The 18,355-nt window shown below is 46.9% G+C and overlaps 2 protein-coding genes across 4 annotated transcripts in view; one reads left to right on the top strand and one right to left on the bottom strand.

Annotated features, from left to right (window-relative positions):
* Positions 1 to 405: 405 nt before the first annotated feature.
* slc22a16 (solute carrier family 22 member 16) lies at positions 406 to 12,077 on the top strand. Of its 3 annotated transcripts, XM_049002332.1 has the most exons (9): positions 406 to 548; positions 1,054 to 1,530; positions 2,936 to 3,053; positions 4,030 to 4,579; positions 5,549 to 5,676; positions 7,316 to 7,425; positions 8,111 to 8,210; positions 8,796 to 9,009; positions 10,737 to 12,077. In XM_049002332.1, the coding sequence occupies exons 1-8, from the start codon at positions 502 to 504 to the stop codon at positions 8,994 to 8,996; spliced, it is 1,731 nt and encodes a 576-aa protein (XP_048858289.1). In that variant the 5' UTR covers positions 406 to 501; the 3' UTR covers positions 8,997 to 9,009; positions 10,737 to 12,077. The 3 variants fall into 3 exon arrangements, with proteins under 3 accessions (XP_048858289.1, XP_048858288.1, XP_048858290.1); XM_049002331.1 differs by lacking the exon at positions 10,737 to 12,077 and having other exon boundaries at positions 8,796 to 10,571; XM_049002333.1 differs by lacking the exons at positions 7,316 to 7,425; positions 10,737 to 12,077 and having other exon boundaries at positions 8,796 to 8,932.
* Positions 12,078 to 13,435: 1,358 nt separating this feature from the next.
* The window catches only part of usta (uronyl 2-sulfotransferase a), a 33,255-nt gene continuing 28,335 nt past the window's right edge, over positions 13,436 to 18,355 (bottom strand). Inside the window, exons 6-8 of the mRNA XM_049002341.1 lie at positions 16,478 to 16,575; positions 16,082 to 16,239; positions 13,436 to 15,144 (exon numbers count right to left, since the gene is read on the bottom strand). Coding sequence (XP_048858298.1) covers positions 14,861 to 15,144; positions 16,082 to 16,239; positions 16,478 to 16,575 — 540 coding nt within the window. The 3' untranslated portion in view covers positions 13,436 to 14,860. The remainder of the gene's footprint in view (positions 15,145 to 16,081; positions 16,240 to 16,477; positions 16,576 to 18,355) is intronic.

The raw sequence follows: 18,355 nt of genomic DNA on the forward strand, positions 1-18,355 counted from the left end.
TGAAAGAGACTTGTAAGAACGGAGAAATGGTGGATATAACTTTTGGGGGACACAAAATGAATTTCCGGTTGTTTATTTTAATTTGCCTGTGTATATGTTTAAGATAAGTGAAGCGAAGGTAAAGATGTGTCCATGAAAAAAAATTAAGTTCTCTCATTTTCCCTGTTGTGATGAATGACGTAGTGAAGTAGGTTTCTCTACCTTTAAGTAAGACATCCCTTAAGAAGACATCCCTTTAAGTAGATAAATTTCGTACAGGACAAAAACAGTAGCTGTCCACGTGTAACTTAAAGGCTTTCAAAACGCACGTAAAGGGGTAATAAGTGTAACTGATATTTGCGTGTGAAGTGGGACAGTGGAAATTTCCTGCACGCCTCGCTGCTCCTCCTACCCGGCGTACGCTACTGATAACCAAGTTAAAAAAGTCCGCCGGCGGTCCGCTGCTGAGCTCACTGACGCTCTCGGGGGACACCGGCGAGGGCTTCTCCGGCGCTGGAAATCATGAAATATGTGGAGAAGATTTTCGATGAACTCGGACACTTCAAACGGTACCTACAGTCACGTTACACTTGTTACATTTTTTTACTTAAAAAATACAGTGCAACTGAGTTTTAGCGCAGATTTTCGTTAAATTATTCCTGAGTTGTCCTGGATTTAACTTACATATGCGGCGAAATGTTAATCAGTTATATGTACTTACGTTGTGATTTAAGGACTCGAGTAACAGAAATTAAAATGTATGTATTTCTGTTAGCCTACTTATTCGATTTAGTACTTTTATGCAGTTTTGTCCGTTTCATACTAAAACGGGATATATCAAAATATATCTGATTTAAAGTTCCATGAATAACATATTTCGTAATTGTTCATAACTATATTTCGTATTGGGAGTTTCGTAAGTTATGAACTTAGATGTTTTTCAACGAAAATGATATATACGACTGATTTAGCACAAATCTAAAACTGTGATGTTAATGATATAATGCCCACAAATCACCGTTCGCTCTTATGAAAATGCTCTCCCTATATGAAAACTCCGCTTTGTGTCTTCAGGTTCCAGGCGTGCCTGTACTTCGCCGCTGTCTTCCAGGCTGTCGCCTGCGGGATCCACTACCTGGCCTCGGTGTTTCTGGTGGTCACGCCGAAGTTCCTCTGCGGCTCCCCCGACAATGTCACCGGGGTGCTGTTCGAGAACCACAGCGCCGGAGCCCTGGCGGACATCTGGCGCCACTTCGCTCCGGGCTCCGGCCCCGTCGTGGTACGGACTGCCGCCGGGGAGCAGTGGGAGCTGAGCCAGTGCAGGAGGGCGCTGAGGATCAACCCGACCGATTTCACCTATCACTTTGCCGGCAACAAGAGCGTGCAGTCGTGCGCCGGGAAGTTCAGCTATGACCTGAGCGAGATCCAGCAGAGCATCGTGACGGACTGGGACCTGGTGTGCGAGAAGGAGTGGCTGGCCAAGTTCTGCCAGCCCACTTTCATGCTGGGGGTGCTGATCGGCGCGCTCGTCTTCGGGGATATCGCCGACAGGTCAGGCTAGACAGCCGGACCCGAATCCCTGCCGAGTGGCGAGTGCATGGTTTCGACAGTTAAATGACGAAATTGTTAATTAATGCATCCAATATATTTATCTACATTAACAATAATAATTACAACAATGATCGCAATAATAATAATAATAATGCCTTTTATTGTTTATGTCATTATGTAATTGCTTAATATATAAGATGTATTGATTATTAATTCCAGGGGGAAATTATTGTAGTGAAAAATATCCATCCATCTTCTCGAAAGTCAAGGTGCTCGACTGGAGGGGGGTGTACACCTCGTTAAATCGGGCTAAAGCGGCAGACAGAGGCACCCCAGGCCCTTGGCACATCCCTGGTCTGAAGCCTGTCCCACAAAGCATGGGTGCATCCTGGACGGAACACCAGGGCATCGCGTGCGTTACGGGAAACCGCATAGATGAGGGATTCGAACCCACAACCGTGAAGGTGTGAGGCAAAAAATGCTAAGCACGTTTAGTCACTGTTAGTAAAAATGAGGATGATGGTGGGGGTGATGATTATTTATTAAACTGAAGCAGTGCACTCCGCCCGTGGCACACCGAGGCCGAGCTCAGACGGATTCTTAGATGATTATTTCTTGTGGCAGTTGTGCAATGTTTATCCTTTGAACCGTTGGTGTTTTTCAATCAGATTTGTCAGTGAACAATTTTAGCCCTGCAGCCGTTTCTGTCCGTCATGCCGTGTAACATAGATTTTTATCCTTCTCACGTTTCTCCACCACTGTTGTTTTAGTGTAACATTCACTTTCGCTCAGCTCGCGTTTTACATAGATGGTTGCGTTGTGTTTCTTCGTTCACGGATTCAATTCCTAAAGTGCTGTTCTCAATCACACTTTTAAAAAGCTAATTACTAAAGATATTTTTTCAGCAGTTGAGCTCTCAAAGTCCCGTGAGCCACTTGACAGGCAAAATACTTGAATTTAAATAGACTAATTAAAATCTGAATGCAACTTGGGGGGGGAGATGTTTGTTAAATGTTTATTGATCATTTTCTTCCTTGGGGATTTTTTTCTTACAGTTGCAAATAAAATTCTGCGCTCTCACGGTATTGTAATTACGTGTCCTGTGTTAACGTATAGCCGGTGAGTTAGCCTACAGGTTGCGCATTAACGAGTCATGGGAACACCCGTGGGGTACCGTAGTACTTCCTAATCCAACCGCAGCTGAAACTGAATATTTACTCGCGTATCCGCTGCACGCTGACAAAGATTTGCTTTCCAAAGGTTTAAAGGAGAAGCTTGTGTTTTTCCCATGGATAACTCTGCTTATCGTTACGGCGTTAGCTTACAGCGGTGAATATCAGGTGCCCTTTTGAGAGGCCAGACAGAGACCGAAATGTTTTCTTGTCTTTTTTTATCCTCCTGCCAGGCTTGGGCGGCGGCCAATCCTGATGCTGACCAGCCTGTGCCAATTCGCGTTCGGCGTCGGCGTGGCATTTACGGGCGACTACTACACCTTCGTTGTGATTCGATTCCTGCTGGCTATGGTGAGTGGGACACCGCAGCTTCTCCTCATTCTCCTCCTCATTATCCTCCTTTGCGTCATTCTTCAGACAGGGTCATCGCCCGTGGGTTTGTTTTCAGTCTGGCTGAAATCAGAGTAGCAGATTATGGGATCAGAACCCACAACTCACTCCCGAAGAATCGTCATATGTTGACTGAAACCGTCATTTACAGTAAGAAGAGGGTGACACTGTGGCACTGGTGTGGCAGTGAGGGGGCTGTTTGCCAGCTGCACTGGCTGTGTCACAGTTTTCATGTTAAGATTTAATCTCACTCAGCTCCTGCGCATGAATCCGATGGCTTCTCATCCTTGGACCACATCAGTGTTACTCTTACTGATTCTGCAGATGAGAAGGTTCTCCAGTGCCACCCCCAGGCAGTAGTGCAGCTTGTATTAGGAGGGCAATAGAGGTCAAGATGTAAACAGTAAACAGATCAGTGGCACTGCCCGTTAGAGATTTAAGAAATTCAATTCCAAAACATCGGCAAGGTCGTTCTGCTGAGCTCTGGATGTTGACTTAATAATATGGCAAAAAGGTTGCAATTTAGGCGGAAAAATGGTTGCGTTTCAGCCAACTGGCCAAATAAGTAGGTAGAAGTGTAAGAAGGGCCGGCTCAGCATGAGCTGTAGATAAACATGTCTAGCTGGAACCCAGCCTTGCATCAGCTTCACGTGGAATCCAGAGACCGCTTTGGGGTCATGTGGTGGCAGAGATGCTTGACTATTGTGCAATAGGAGAGGACACAAAGAGAGGAAATCATGCTAAAAAGGGTTCTGTCCAAAGTCCCAACGGGGGAAAACGCAAGCCATGTATCAAAGAGGGTGGGGGCTCATGGGGATTTACGCATGCCTCTGTGGGTAAGATTTCTCTGCTATGCAGAAAGCAAAAGCTGGCCGAATGCACATAGAGAACTGTGTGGGGGGTGTACTAGGGACTGAAGCATATATCCTACTGGCAGGTCTCAAGCGGTTACCTGGTGGTGGTGTTTGTCTACGTGACGGAGTTCACGGGGATCAAGGTGCGCACTTGGACCTCGATGCATGTGCACGCCGCCTTTGCCATGGGCGTCATGGTGGTGGCGCTGGTGGGTCACCTCATCAGGGTGTGGTGGCTGTACCAGGTTGTCCTGTCCCTGTGCACCATCCCCTTCATCCTGGTCTTCTGGAAGCTCCCTGAGACTCCCTTCTACCTGCTGGCCAAGGGCCGCTTTAAGGAGGCCCAGGAACTGCTGGACCAGATGGCTCACTACAACGGCGCCTCCACCCCCGTCATGGTGTCGGACTTGATGGAGCCCGACGCGGCTATCCTTCTGGACGGGGAGGCCAAGGCCTCAAATGGGAAGATGGAGAAGAAGCTCAGCATTCTGGACCTGTTCTGTAGCTGGAGGATGGCGGGCAGAACCCTCACAGTATGGGCCGTGTGGTTCATCGGTAGCCTGGGCTACTACGTCTTCTCCCTGAACTCCGTCAACCTGGGGGGAAACCAGTATGTCAACCTCTTCCTGGCAGGTGAGACGTGTTCCTCTCTGTGTCTGAGGGACCTTTCAGCTCCAGGACATTATAGCCAATACTTGATTTAGGTCTCGTTTCTGATAACCTTCCTGAGAAGATGAGATGCACTTTGTATTTTATTTTTCAAAAAAATACTAACACGATATCGGAAAAGGTAAATAACTACTTGTTAATGGTTTGGGTTGAGGAAGGAATGTACCCAGGCATCTTTTAAAAGCTCATCAAAACAGAACTGTCTGCTGATGTTTCTGTGCTGCTCAGATAATGAGACCCTTGTAGTAGAAGCGTGGAACCTCCTCTTTCCCAAAGGCATAAGCTAAACAAATCATATGCAACTCTCTACTCATGAGGGTTCGCTGCTGTTTGCTGTTCAGAAGCCCATGCACGGCCTTTCTGTTGTTCCACTGGTTTCTTGGGGTTAATCAGTTGTGTCCAACAGGAGGAGATGAGTCCCCTCCTGCTGGCCGCTGATGGTACAAATAGTGATTCATGGTGTGGCTCTAATGAGATAATGATTTAAGGTTAGCGAAGCAGCCTTATCGCCACGGGAGCGCCTGGTACCAGATACATTTGGTATTTCTGGTGACAGACCGTCCTAATCAGTGGGCATCGTCTTGGCAGGGCAACTACAGGCAGCACAATGAGCTGGCAGTACTGAGAGCACCAGTGCAGTGTAGTACTCAGCGGAGATTCACCACCACAGCTATAGAGCTATTTAAATATGCTCAGGAACGAAAATTATTTCTCGGAGCTGAAATTTTGCCAAAATTAAACTATAATAATATACATTTTGGGGGAAAAACTGAACATCAAAGAACATGAATGAAACTGCTGCAGTTCCAGAGTAGGCCATTATTTTCCAGCTGCCAGAGCTGTTGGGTATCTTGGCGGTCGGGTTGCCAGATCCTATCAGGGCAACGTGGCATGCATCCAGGGGGGTGACTTTGTGTTGTTGATTGATGCCAGGTGCTGTTGAGCTCCCGTCCTACTTGGTAGGCTGCTTTGCCATGGACAGGGTTGGCAGGAAGAGGACGTGTGCCCCATCCCTGCTGTTGAGCGGAGCAGCCTGTATGCTCATCATTGCGGTGCCTAAGGTAAACCCGCCTATCTCGAAGTTTCAATGGGAGGAATCCTCCTTGGTACCTACATCACCTTCTGTCAACTTGGCTGTCAGCAATATCCATCTCCTTGTAGTCACTGTGCAGTAGCTGCCGGCCAAGAGTTGCCTGTTGTGTGGTTCAACAGCTATGGTTGGGCATTCCCAGAGATGTCATTAAAGTTACCCTCCCAGTTGACAAGTTGGCAGGGGTGATTGTAGTGTTGTCTCCTCTGGTCAAAATTTAGGGCATTGATCACATCTTGTAGAATTGAGGTACGATTGATGGGGACAAGAATCATATGTCGGCTGGTAGGCGTGACATCACTGGTGATAGTGGAGATGTAGACTATATCTACACTGCTATGATAAAGCAGATGTTTGTCTCCATTTCTGCCTTTCGTTCAAAAGCTCCCAAAAACAGCTTTTGAAAATCCTCTTCAGAGCTGTATACTTCTGAAAACTGTTTTAACGTTGCAGTGTGCATGACTGAAAATGGGGACTTCTGAAAACACAGACTCTAAAAGCCCCCCTAATTGGTCGCTACTCATCACATGGCCTTTCTCTGATATGATCCCTTTGATCCTTGATTTGATTGGTCACCTGGTCACCCTACACAGAAGTCACGAATGAATGACACAGGCTTATGCAACACCCGCTTGCCTTGATGTCATTGATACGTGCCTACCCACTGTGAGCTAATAGCTCGGATATGTTTTTGTTCATTTCAGCACAGATGGAAATACCTTCGTAAACGACATGAAAATGACTTCGTGGATGGAGTTTGAAAAGCATAGCATATAGATGTAGTCTGAGACAGAACTGAAGATCGCCCTTATCTCACTGGGTGGGGGAATATAATGATGAAAGTACCTACAGAGGCTGTAACACAGCCTTGAATGTAAAGAGAGGAGAAAATAGCCTTTTAGAAGATAGGAGAAAATAACCATCAGCCTGACCTCATGCAGGCTGATGGTTTCTCAGCTTGGGGCCCAAGTGATGGTTTTAGCTCAGCTTACCTAATATTACATTTATATTTACATTTTCTAATAGACACTTTTGTCAAAAGTGATGGCGGATAGTACATTACAGCTGTCAAGGAGGCAGCCAGGCGTAAGTGTGACAAAGCTGAGCTTTCAGTGAATTCCCAGCTGACCACCCAGCTGAATTGTCTCCAAGGGATGATTGATTCACTTGACAGGAGCTGACGGTAGATTAGCCCTCCAGGGTTTGTACATGACAGCCCTGAGGGGGGGGGGGGGCTCACATACTGTGAACTCCGTATTGTGTACCGAGTAGCTGTTATGGCGAGTGTCTCCTACAGCTTTACAGGCCCAGATTGACCCACAAGGAATTCACTTCCTTACAGAATGTTTCTCAACCTAGTCCTTGGGAACCTACAGACAGTCAACGTTTTTGCTCCCTTCCAGCTACCTACTGGGAAGCATCTGGTGGTCCCCAATTACTGGTTTGAGAAACAGCACCTTACAGAGAAGGAAAGTCACACCGTGCGAGTTTCGTTATCAGGTGATGTGGACTAAACAGGTCATGGTGGCGTAAATGCGGAGGGGGTGGAGTCTGTGTCCGTGGCATTGATCTGTCAAGTCTCCATATGTTATCTCTTTTTCCTCTCCAAGGACTTTGAAGTACTCACTATTATCCTAAGCATGATGGGAAAGTTTGCCATCGCGATTGCCTTTGGGCTGATTTATCTCTACACCTGTGAGCTCTACCCAACGATCATAAGGTTTGTCAGTCCAGAAGGTCACTTATTTGCGTCTTCCGTTTACCTGATGCTGTCATCCAAAGCATCTTACAGTACAGTGAAGGCTTACAATTTATGTGCGCTCCCTGGGATTTGAACCCACAACCATTGCATTGTTGGCGCAGTGCTCACCTTGTTGAGTTACAGGACGAATTTTCAGCTGTTTGTATCATGGTAATGTAACCTGGGCTTAACTGAACTGGGTGAAAACCTGGAGACAGCCTCCCCCAGTCCCAAAAGGGTACTGGTGATATGTGTGACTCCCCTGTAACAATGCATTATGTAATAACACCACATTATGTAATAGCTCAACAAAATGTAACAGATTTTCATTAGATAAATTTAGGTAAATCTAAGTAAATTTTCAGGGGTGCTTTTCCCAAAAGTTTTCTGATACTAATTCGTTAGTTATCTTGTACTTAAGATCATTTGTTGATAAATGAGAGTTTCTCAAAACCCTTTGCAACTAGTAGTTCGTAACTTCATTCATAAATTACAGAGTGATCAGACCCACTTATCTTCCATGTCGCTCTTTATTTGAACTTTTGCCTGCAACTGTGTCATAGAGACGGAGAAGTCACCCGAAATGGATCACATAAAAATACTCTGATGCTCTTTTTTGGACAATGTAATGACAATGATGCTACACTCCCTGTATCCCTTGAAGGTCCCTGGCCGTGGGCAGTGGGAGCATGATGTGTCGTGTCGGGAGTGTTGTAGCCCCCTTCTGCGTCTACCTGTCTGACGTCTGGATCCACCTGCCACAGGTACGACTGCTCTGGGTTACACGGTCCTGAGGAACTGCACAGGCAGTGCTGTTTGGGGCTCCAGTCGTAAAATTAAAATGACTGTGACAGTCATGGTCATTGGACTATAGGCAACCAGTACCATGTGGGGTCACGTCCCCCTTAATGTCATGTGTCCTTCAAGTGGGAAACTTATTAGAGGATTTGAGTTTTTTTCTTGAAATATCTATCCATTCTAACTAAGCATTTCTTAGTCTTCCCTGTGAGATACAAAAAAGGACAGTTGAAGTTAATAGGAAGGCACAGTTGGAGGATGGATAGTTGGTTGGATGGAATACAGGGCTAGACTGGGCCCTGTGCACTTTGGGGTCCTGATAGTGGGGGTGGGGGTCCACCACAGTAAATTTTGCCGGCCGAAAATCCATCAGCCCACCAGCAAAATGCCTGGTATGCCAGAGGACCAATGCGGGCCTGATGGAGCAGGACCCCCCGCATGCCGCATGTTGCCTTCCTGCTGTGTGGGGCGGGTGTAGCACTGAGCACGGTGTCGTCCGGTTTCTCCGCCCCCCCCAGCAGCGTTTGCTAGCGGTTGTCCTCTCACCCCAGCTCATAGTTGGCGTCTTGGCTTTCGCCATCGGTGTGCTGACGCTGCTGCTGCCCGAAACCCTTGGCAAGCCCCTGACGTCCACCCTGGAGGAAGCAGAGGCCTTGGCCTCCACGCCCAGCAAGAAGTCGCTGCAGCAGCAGGCGCAGGAAATGCACCACAGTGCCCCGCTGGATGCCAAGGCCGACGGCCTCAGTGTGTGATAGGAGGCATCAGGTGATAAAAAACAGTGGGGCAACTCGGGCGGCTGGGGAACAGGTGCCCTGACCTCTCAGGGCAGCGAAAATACCCGACAGCCTCACTGGGGGGGTGCCGATTAACCCCCTCTACGTTCCCCTTGTGTGGACACTAGCACAAATCAAACCACTCGTTTATGAAGACTCCACCCTGTCACGTATCTGTTCAACATATGAAAATTCAGATTCCGGGGGTTTTTATTGAATAGAAATCCAGTTCTTCACAAAGGTAAGACCAAAAGGAACATGACTGTTCAGAGGATTCCCTGTTAATGTCAAAATTTCTGGGCCACGTTTGGGTTTCCTGTCCCCTTTGACATCAAAGACAGGAAGATCCCGGATGGCATTTTTGCTTTGATGTAAGGGTTGCTGAATCGGGGATATTAAGGTGTTCGAGCATGCAGATAAGTGTAAGTGACCGTGTGTGTTTGTGTGGCTCACTCTGTGTGTGCTGTGAGAGTGTGCATCAGAGCCCTGGCTCTCCAAACTGCCCCGAGGGACCCGTCCAAAGCCTCCCATGTTCACACCGGAGCCAAACAATCAAAATAGGCTTGGTAGTTAAGTGGACTGGAAGCAGGGTCATATACAGGGGCGGGGCCAAATTGACATCGCCCTCAGCTGAAAGCTGATTGGCTCCCAGAGTGCCTCCTCCACTGTCACTCACTGATCCAAAACATATCATTGGCTAATGATAAGTTTGGCCCCTATAAATTATGGCTGCTCGTATGCCCCCCACACCTTAAAAAAACTAGAAGTGTCCAGTGTGCTGGTGGTGAACAGTGGTGCTGAACTGCTGATGGTGATGGAAGGTAACAAATATGGGGACTGGCTGGGAATCTCGGGATGCTGCCCCAGGTCTGAACCCGACCACAGCTCCTGTCTTTGCAGTGGTGCTAAGTCACAACTAATAGGTTACTTCCAGGTTTCATTCACTAGCTCTGTGTAAATATTAGCCGCATAATTTATTGTCGCCGTTTGCCGAGTCTCTTTCTTTCCATTCTATAAATCTATAAATCTGTATTTTATATACTCGTCTCTCAGGGTATCGGTTTAAAATACTCGATTTGCTGGTATCATAAGTTTACCAATACAGTGGATGCCAATGAGTTTTTAAGGTGTCATATTTCATAGTGATTAGTTCTTAAACATGCTTTGGGGGCTATTTTTTTGTGCCAAAAAGCACCCCCCTCCTGCCACACCAGTGTGAGGTGCTTCTTTGTTACACGGCTGTAATCAATGCACATTGCAGCACATCACAGAATAGAATCCAGGACGTGAATGTTTTAAGATCTCCCTTCAGTTTTTTAGGACATTGATGTTTTGGACCAAAAATGCTTCTGGAGCCCAGGATAACTTGAGCTGAACCTCTAGCTCACAAACATACCTTTGTTTGACATGATTAACTCTTATTTTACAACAGGCGTACTTTTGCGATCGTCAGGTTTCTCACTTTTAACTGTATATTTATCGTTTTGATTTCGTCGAATACTGTAATGATTTCTCTCAGTAAGAGTTAAAATTAAAACATGTCATGTATTTAAATCCTTTTCTGGTGTTTTATGAAACTACCCAAGCAAAAAAAATAAATAAATGCAAGCTCATACTTGTAGATTATCAGAGAAGAATCAATGCTGGGGGGTCCTGGGCTCGATGGTAGGTTAATAATAGTTATATTTGTGATTTAGAAAGCTTTGTCTTTTCCTGCAGGATCCCTGTGCTTAATGGCCAACAGTAAGAATATCTGCATTTTCCAGTTGATTTAACAACGAGCCGAATGTTTCATGTACCTTACTTATACATTGAGTTCACATAAATGTTTGGGGCCAACACGACATCTAATCAGATCAAGCATCCATGGGAAAAAAGATGGACACGAAAAGTTATGCCTTGACGGACAAAAACTGCTTAAACGTGCCACTTTTGGTTTGGCTGTAGAAGGTCTTAGAATGGAGGACACTGGGCGGTGGACATTGTGAAAGGATCTGGCAGGATGAGAAGAGATTGTGCCAAAGTCAATACAGACTCAAGTCTCCCTAGTGCAATTTCAGATTCATTTTGCTTTATCCTGGCTGCGCTGGTACTACGTGTTCCAGCAGAACTGTCTAAACAGTGCACAGGCTGTCAAACAGCGAACGGCATATTTTTTCTGTCTGATGAGACAGGAGCAATAGCAAAGTCCGCTCTGTACCAGGTTTTAACCAGCTTGCCACCAGCGTCAGCTAGAAGGGATCGACAAACATTTACGCAGTGCAGTGCGTAGCTTGATGTAACTGCACACTATCGGTGTCTGTGCTCAGAATTATACACTATCGGGGAATAAATGGGATCCTTTCTTGTGACGTCATACACGTTCACCAGGAACGGAGGCGGCACTGCCGGAGCAGACCCAGACCTCACTCCTAAGCTTTCACTCCCGGCAACAAAGAACACGCCACACCTGCGATTTCTCCCTTGGAAACTCATCAAAGACCGGCTTCCTTGGGGTATGTAGATTATGGGAATGTAGCCTAGCGAGGCACAGATGCGGTAAGCGGCTGGGGCAAAGGCCTTGACCCGTTTCGTACCTCAGCTGACACTTTCTCATGGCAGAAGCGGCAGCAGAAGGCAGCGAGATCAGCCTCCTTGGTGAGAAAATGCCCAGGTGGCACACTGTTACTGCACCACGTCTGGATTTTCTAAGTCGCTACCAACAGGGAGCCTCATTCAGGCCCACAGGCATTTTCTATGGGGTGTTTTTGTCAGCCCCCCACCCCCAGGCCAGATTCACTGATACAAAATCCTTGGTAAACATTGTAACAGGTGAAGTTCATGGCAATAAGCAGGGCAACCTATTACCGCATTTGACTACGGAGCCAAAAAGCTGCTTTAAAGGTGTTTGAATGGATTCCAGCGGAGGCCACATGTACAGACGGGGTCAACTTGAAGCTACCAAAGGGTCAGGATGAGGGCAGCTGCCAAAATAACAGAAAGAACAAAACAATGTGGACGCTGGAGATGAAGGAGGAAAGAGGAGAAGGGTCACAGCAGGAAAGGCATGGCAGCTTTGGTTCGGGGGGGGGGGGGGGGGAGGGAGGGGGTTTGACAGCTGCCCCTGCCTCTGCAAGTTATTGATAGCCCAGGGCGCCGGGCCAGACAGGGGCCAGGGAAGCTCTCCTGCCCCAACTGTTGGCCCACAAGCTGCCCAGGAAACGTTTGTTGCCCAGCTGCTGAAAAGTTCAAGGGCCGATGAATGAGAATGCTGCACGTTTTTAAAGGTTTTTGCAAGGTTTGAAAAAACGAATCACCACGTTGTAGATGCTCAGAGATGCACAAGCTGCACTCAAGCACCTGCTGCCCAGACGTGCCTGCAGACATTCATTCCTGAACCTGAAAAGCACAGACCTCCCCATTTCCTCTTCAGACAGGAAGTGATGCGGATGACCTGCATCCTGTTTTTGAGTCAGGGGTCGTCGCGTCTCCCAGTTAAAATGTGTCAGTCCTGTCAATGATATAATTCCTCTGATGTCAAAGATTGTCCTCAAGGTGGAAGAATTTATATGAGTAGCCAGCTCTATGACACGATCAACTGGCCAAAACTGGATTTGTAGGATTCTGGCTGCTGCTGGTAGAGATTAACGGTGGGTGTTCTAGGAAGACCAATTTTTTGGTGCCAGCTATACAGGTTACTAAAGGGCAGTTGTAAAAAAAAAAAAAAACACGGATAATTGCTTTGGATTTTAAAGAGCCAATGGCGTCATGAGGCCAGCTTGTACCAGCTGACCACCCTTGATCATAGTATGAACACGCAGGTGGGGGGGTTGGGGGGGGTGGGGGTGGTGAGAAGGTGAACCAACCAAAATGCAACAATCCAGAGGAGTGTCATCTATTGTACAGACTACATGCATGCAATTTGTATGCATACATGATACCACTGTCCAACACATAACAGCAGCTAATCACCTTACAGCAGGGGGTCACCAACATGGTGCCCGCAGGCACCAGGATGCCCCCAAGGACCACATGAGTCGCCCGTGGGCCTGTTCTAAAAATAGCACAATTCACCAGTGAGCAGCGTCTAAAATATTATTGTATCATGTTGCTATTCTTCTTTAATCACATTTACATTTATATAAATTTAAAAACGACAATATCTTAAAAAAAGCATTTAAAACATGTTTATTATACATGAAGTTTAGATAAGTTTAGGAGGGCGTTTCAAACTGGTAGCCCTTCGTATGGCTCAGTACCCGTGAAGTAGCTCTCAGTTTCAAAATTTTAGGTGACCCCTGCCTCAAAGTGATACACTGCATAAGTATCAAATCAAATAGTTTCACAACAAAAAAAAATTCAAATACTCTTTTTCACCATAGAACAGAAAACAAGTTGACAAGTAAATGAATGAGGCAAGTTATGCCTTAGAAAGGGAATAATTAAAAAGCTGTTAAGAAACTTTTATTTTGAAAGCATTCCAGGACAGTGGAGGTTTCCATGAAATGAAATAATTCTGCAGTTGCCTCACAGAATCAAGACTTTAAGCAGTGAAATATAATTTGAAGACAGATACCCATAGACTCTAGTTACCGGCAAGTGTGGCTAGATCTAAAAATTCCAAAGCAGACGCCCTTTCTTTTCTTAAAAAAACAAGCTTTTTTTCCTGAGAATTATATCTGGAATGCAAAAATAAATAAAAATGTATCTCTAAAATACAGTCCATTTCTTAAATACAAATAGCTTGTATGTTAAACTTGGGTAGAGTGGGGCAGGATTATTTGTGGCAGGATGACATATCACGTGACCATTTCCGGTCACATGGCAGGCTACACTGACCAATCAGAGTGCACCACTGTTTATGCATTGCTTCGGTCGTACGGGTGGGGGATATATGCTGATCCCAGTGAGCAGGACCAAGTGGATCGGGTTAACTGAGGGGTAGATTCACCTGCAGAGTCATCTAACATGGCAAAAAAAAGTTGCTACCCATGATTTAATCACCTGTTTAAAGCAAATCTCAAATTAAGAGACAGAAAACATTCAAATAGAATGACACCCCCCGCATACTTCTTACGCACCCTAAAACTTAGAGTGGTCCCCTCATCATACACTTTGCAGCTAACGCCGCGTTTGGATTCATGGGTCTCCTTCGGTGTATTCAGGGCAAAATCAGATCAGATCATTTACACTGGACTTAGAGCCTTACTCCATTGCTAGAAGATGTGAAGTTGATGACTGGGTCCATTTGCCTTTCATTGGGCAAGTTTGATTTTTCACAGCCGGCTAGAATCAGCTCAGTCATCTCGACCTGCAGCTCAGATCTTCACTGCCGCAATTCCACCGAGTCAGCGCCTCCATCAGCACACGCCCGAGGGTGTAGCCCCAGCAGATAGCTTTATATTATGGGGTAACCGCTTGTGTGTGAATGGCCAGAGAAGCCACAGGGTGGGACACAGAACAAAGGCGGTTTGCTGGTGAACCAGCTGATGGAACATGTTAGTGGTGGAAGCTTGATCTCATGGGGAAATAGACTGCTCTGTGAATGTGGAGGGTGGGTATCCAGCTGTAGAAGACAGACCCCCCCCCAACAGCTTTCCTGGGGTCTGGTGTTGATATCAAGTGGACTTCGAGCACCACAGCTGACTCCCTTTAGAACTGGCTGCTCTTGATAGCATCGCTCTTCCAGAATCGGACCGACGATGGGCTGTCATGCTTAGGAAAGACGAGGACCTCACATCACTTGGAAACAAGCCGCACCGTTCCACGAGGAAGGGCTGCTCGTTTCCGCATTGTTCCGATGGGATCTCGGTTCCGCATGTTTGACCTGGCTGGACGCCGTAACCCCTTCTCCACGGCAACGCTCAGGGATGCACCAACCACAAGCTAGCGTCCTCCAGCTCCTCCTCCTGCTCTGGCTCCTCCTCCTGGTCCACTTCCATGGGCTCCTGGGTCTTGAAGCTGTGCGGGTGTGTGGGCATCGTGGCCGACCGGAGGCCGATCTTCTTCTTCAGCAGGTGGAACTGCTCTCTGATGAAGTTGTAGAAGTCGTACTCGTACTTCATGCGCTGGTAGAGTACCCGCAGGGCCTCCACGGTCGGCGTCTGCTTCCGTACCGTGCCCGTCAAATTGCCGATCTTCCTGTAATCTGGGCCATCAAGAAAATTCCGCACAAATGAAATTGCAAACATGTTACTGGCACACATGCAATTCGTTTCTGCAAAATCTTCCTGCTTGCTGATCTAACACTATTGTTGCACAACATGCCACTGTTTAGATGATCCCTGGAATAAGACCCTCATCCCAGACTGACTCAGTATCATAATGTCCCCTAAAGGGCAAAAACCGGAGTTGCTAGGCGACGACCGAACAGCAACAAGCACAACACAGACTTGACACACATGTGCCATGACTTTAGAAGCTCAATGCAGGGAAACTGCATTGTTCCAGAAAAAAATTGCCATAACAACACAATCCATGTGGCTTCAATAAAACTGTGGAGTACAGGCGGCAGAAAGGGAGAGTGCTCACAGCCTGACCTACTTCTTAGCCGCCCAGGGTTACCCTATCCGCCTCAGCCATTACGCAAGGCCAGGGGGTACAAGAAAGTCTCATCTCATAATACATACGAACTGACAAAATGCCAAACCTACAATTCTTACTCAATGACAACAGCGCCAATTGCTGGCCTGGAGTGGGCGCACTACCAGTAGTCAATAAAGACAAGATTTACAGTGTGCTGACAATCACAGCTAAGTTTGTCCATTGAGAAGCGTATTGAACCAGACAGCAACTGTGAGTATGTAATATATATCTGATGGTAGCATGTGATTAAACCAAAATCTAGTATTTATAGCTTTTATTAATAGATTTTGGTGCCAGAATGTTGCAGGTCCAGTGCTAGAGGAAGGAAATGCTTCCATATAGCTATGGTGAGAGTATGGGCTACATTTTCTTTGATAGATGCTCAGGACAACAGTAAAATAAATAGGGGCAACCAAGAAGAGGCAGGACTAAGTCAGCAGGAGGCGGGGCTAGTATGCAGGAGGCGGGGCTATGACCACTACTAATAACAGCAGGGTTACCTGGGCTTTTATAGATGCTCAGAACTCCGGTGAAGTAGTGAGGCAGGAATCGCTCCAACAGCAGCAACGTGTCCTCCAGCTCCTCCAGCACCCCAACCAGCAAGAAGTTCTCCAGCACGTTCTGTTTGGCCCGTTCCAGAGCCCAGAGTCCGGGCTCCCTGTTCCCATGACAACAGGAGAGGATGGGCCAGTATTCTTACAGTACTGCTCTCTCACCATAGTCACACATAACCCCCCCCCCCCAAATTACACAAAAGTTCTATAGAAAGTTCTACACTTTAGACATGACACAGCAAACAGGGGCATGAGCACTGCACAGCAGGAGAAGCAGTGAGCAGGTGCTCAGGACTGTGTCTGTTCTATGCCACCTGTGGTCACTGGGAGGGGCAGACTCACCTGCACTGGGGGTGCTGGCCGCAGAAGTAGGGGATGATGTAGAACAACCGGGGGTTTGAGCACTCAGGGTAGCTTTCCAGGATGCAGACGTTGATGTCCTGGGGGGGCGGGGACCATGAGCTCAAAACACACACTGGACAGTGCTTAGAGAGAATGTGAGAGTAACAAACCAAAACACATGCAGATGATGGAGGGCTGAGTTCTGCTGGATCTTTCAGAGAATCACCCACTTGCCAATTTTGCATTAATTATTTACACTACTAAAAGCGAGCTGATGATGTGAAGGGATCCTACGCACGATCCTGAAGTCAGTTAACCAGATAAAAACGACGTCACCAAGAATGCTAGACAAATTTATTTAACCAAATCTGACATGTATGTAATTGCTGGCTCCCATCACTAGGGGGCAGACCTTCCCCATAGTTTCACAGACGGGCCCACAGAATCTAAGTCGGGGTAAGTTTCTGAAAGTGAGCCTTTCAGCTTGAAACCACATCCTGGCAGATTAAATAAGAGCAGCAGGCTCTAATGTGTAGAATTTGTCAGGTCATATACCATTCCTCCTTAAAAGTAGCCGTGTACCCCGTCTAAAGCCCAGTGAAGGTCAAGCTGACGTGGTGGGGATCCTACCACGTGGGCAGCACGACATCTCGCCCGTTCTCACTGCATGATTGCATAATGCAAGCGGTCCGTGATGGAACTGAACCTTGTTTGCACTGTGAAAGAATTTCCTTCTGCGTTGGGGAAATGCTTCTTTCAAGAGGCTGTGACCGAGCAGCGACTCATCTAGCAAACCACTGCATGTAAACCACAGTGGCTTGAAACAGGATATTTTTTACTTTTGGATCACTGCAGGTGCACGTAGTTTATTTCCCCCCAGGGATGCATGTGAAACATAAAAAAATGCAACTCAAATCTAGAAAACACTGATTCTCCAAAGGCAGACAATGAACACATTGTGTAAGACAAAAGACTTTGGAATTGCATTTAAAAGCATTATATGGACAGTGAAGACAAAAATGATACGAGAAAAGCACAGACTGCCAGTGAGGACAGATCAGGTCCTTCCTATATGTTGTACGTTAACCACAGCATCTTAGACGAAAATCCAAAATCACAATCACTTTATTTATCAGAAGCTTTTATTCAAAGTGATGTACAACTGAAAGCAGAGTCAGACAGTTCCTGATGCTACTGGGAGTTAAGGGCCTTGCTCAGGGGCCCAATGGGGCCCGACAGTGAAATCACTGCCAATTATGGGATTAGTGCTGGTAACTTTCTCATCACAGGAACAGCGTCCTACTCACAGAACCACACACTCCCCCCACACGGCAATATGTAGGACACATATGTAAAAGGTAAATAGGCATAAACACAACAAGCACCATTAAGATGCCTGAGTGGAAATTTGAGCACAAGAAGTTTTCTGTAGAAATTCCCCCCCCCCCCCCCCCCCCCACACACACACACACACACACCTTCCACTTTTAATATTTAAACTACTCCGCTATGTGTGACCAGAGGCCTCACACCATCCATGAGTGAAAGTGCACCCTGATTTAAGACCTGCCTCCAACTGTCTGCTCTGATCAGCTCACAGGTGACAGAAGGCCCGGGGGGGGCAGGGGGCGCTGTGGAGCAGCGTCAGCCTAAACACAGAAAGCACCAGTGGTGGGCAACCCATTAGGTGACATCTTCTGAGGGGGGCGTTGACTTAGCAAGCCGATTTCACTTAATCTTTGATGGGGGGTGATGGCGGTGAAACATGCCCAGGCCGACACATGACTTTTGACTGGAAAGTCCCCCCTGCAGTGAGGATGGAATGCTAACCAAGCCGCTGGGGGTGTGGAGAGAGTAATCTCCTCTGCATTCAGCAGG

Source organism: Brienomyrus brachyistius, unplaced genomic scaffold (genome assembly GCF_023856365.1).
Source record: "Brienomyrus brachyistius isolate T26 unplaced genomic scaffold, BBRACH_0.4 scaffold66, whole genome shotgun sequence".
Classification (NCBI taxonomy): domain Eukaryota; kingdom Metazoa; phylum Chordata; class Actinopteri; order Osteoglossiformes; family Mormyridae; genus Brienomyrus; species Brienomyrus brachyistius.

Bases quoted from the DNA above. Each gene is read 5' to 3' on its own strand.
- slc22a16 (XM_049002332.1), top strand. From the start codon at position 502: ATGAAATATGTGGAGAAGATTTTCGATGAACTCGGACACTTCAAACG. The intron at 549-1,053 runs GTACCTACAGTC...TTGTGTCTTCAG, and splicing joins GAACTCGGACACTTCAAACG to GTTCCAGGCGTGCCTGTACT. The intron at 7,426-8,110 runs GTTTGTCAGTCC...TATCCCTTGAAG, and splicing joins CTCTACCCAACGATCATAAG to GTCCCTGGCCGTGGGCAGTG.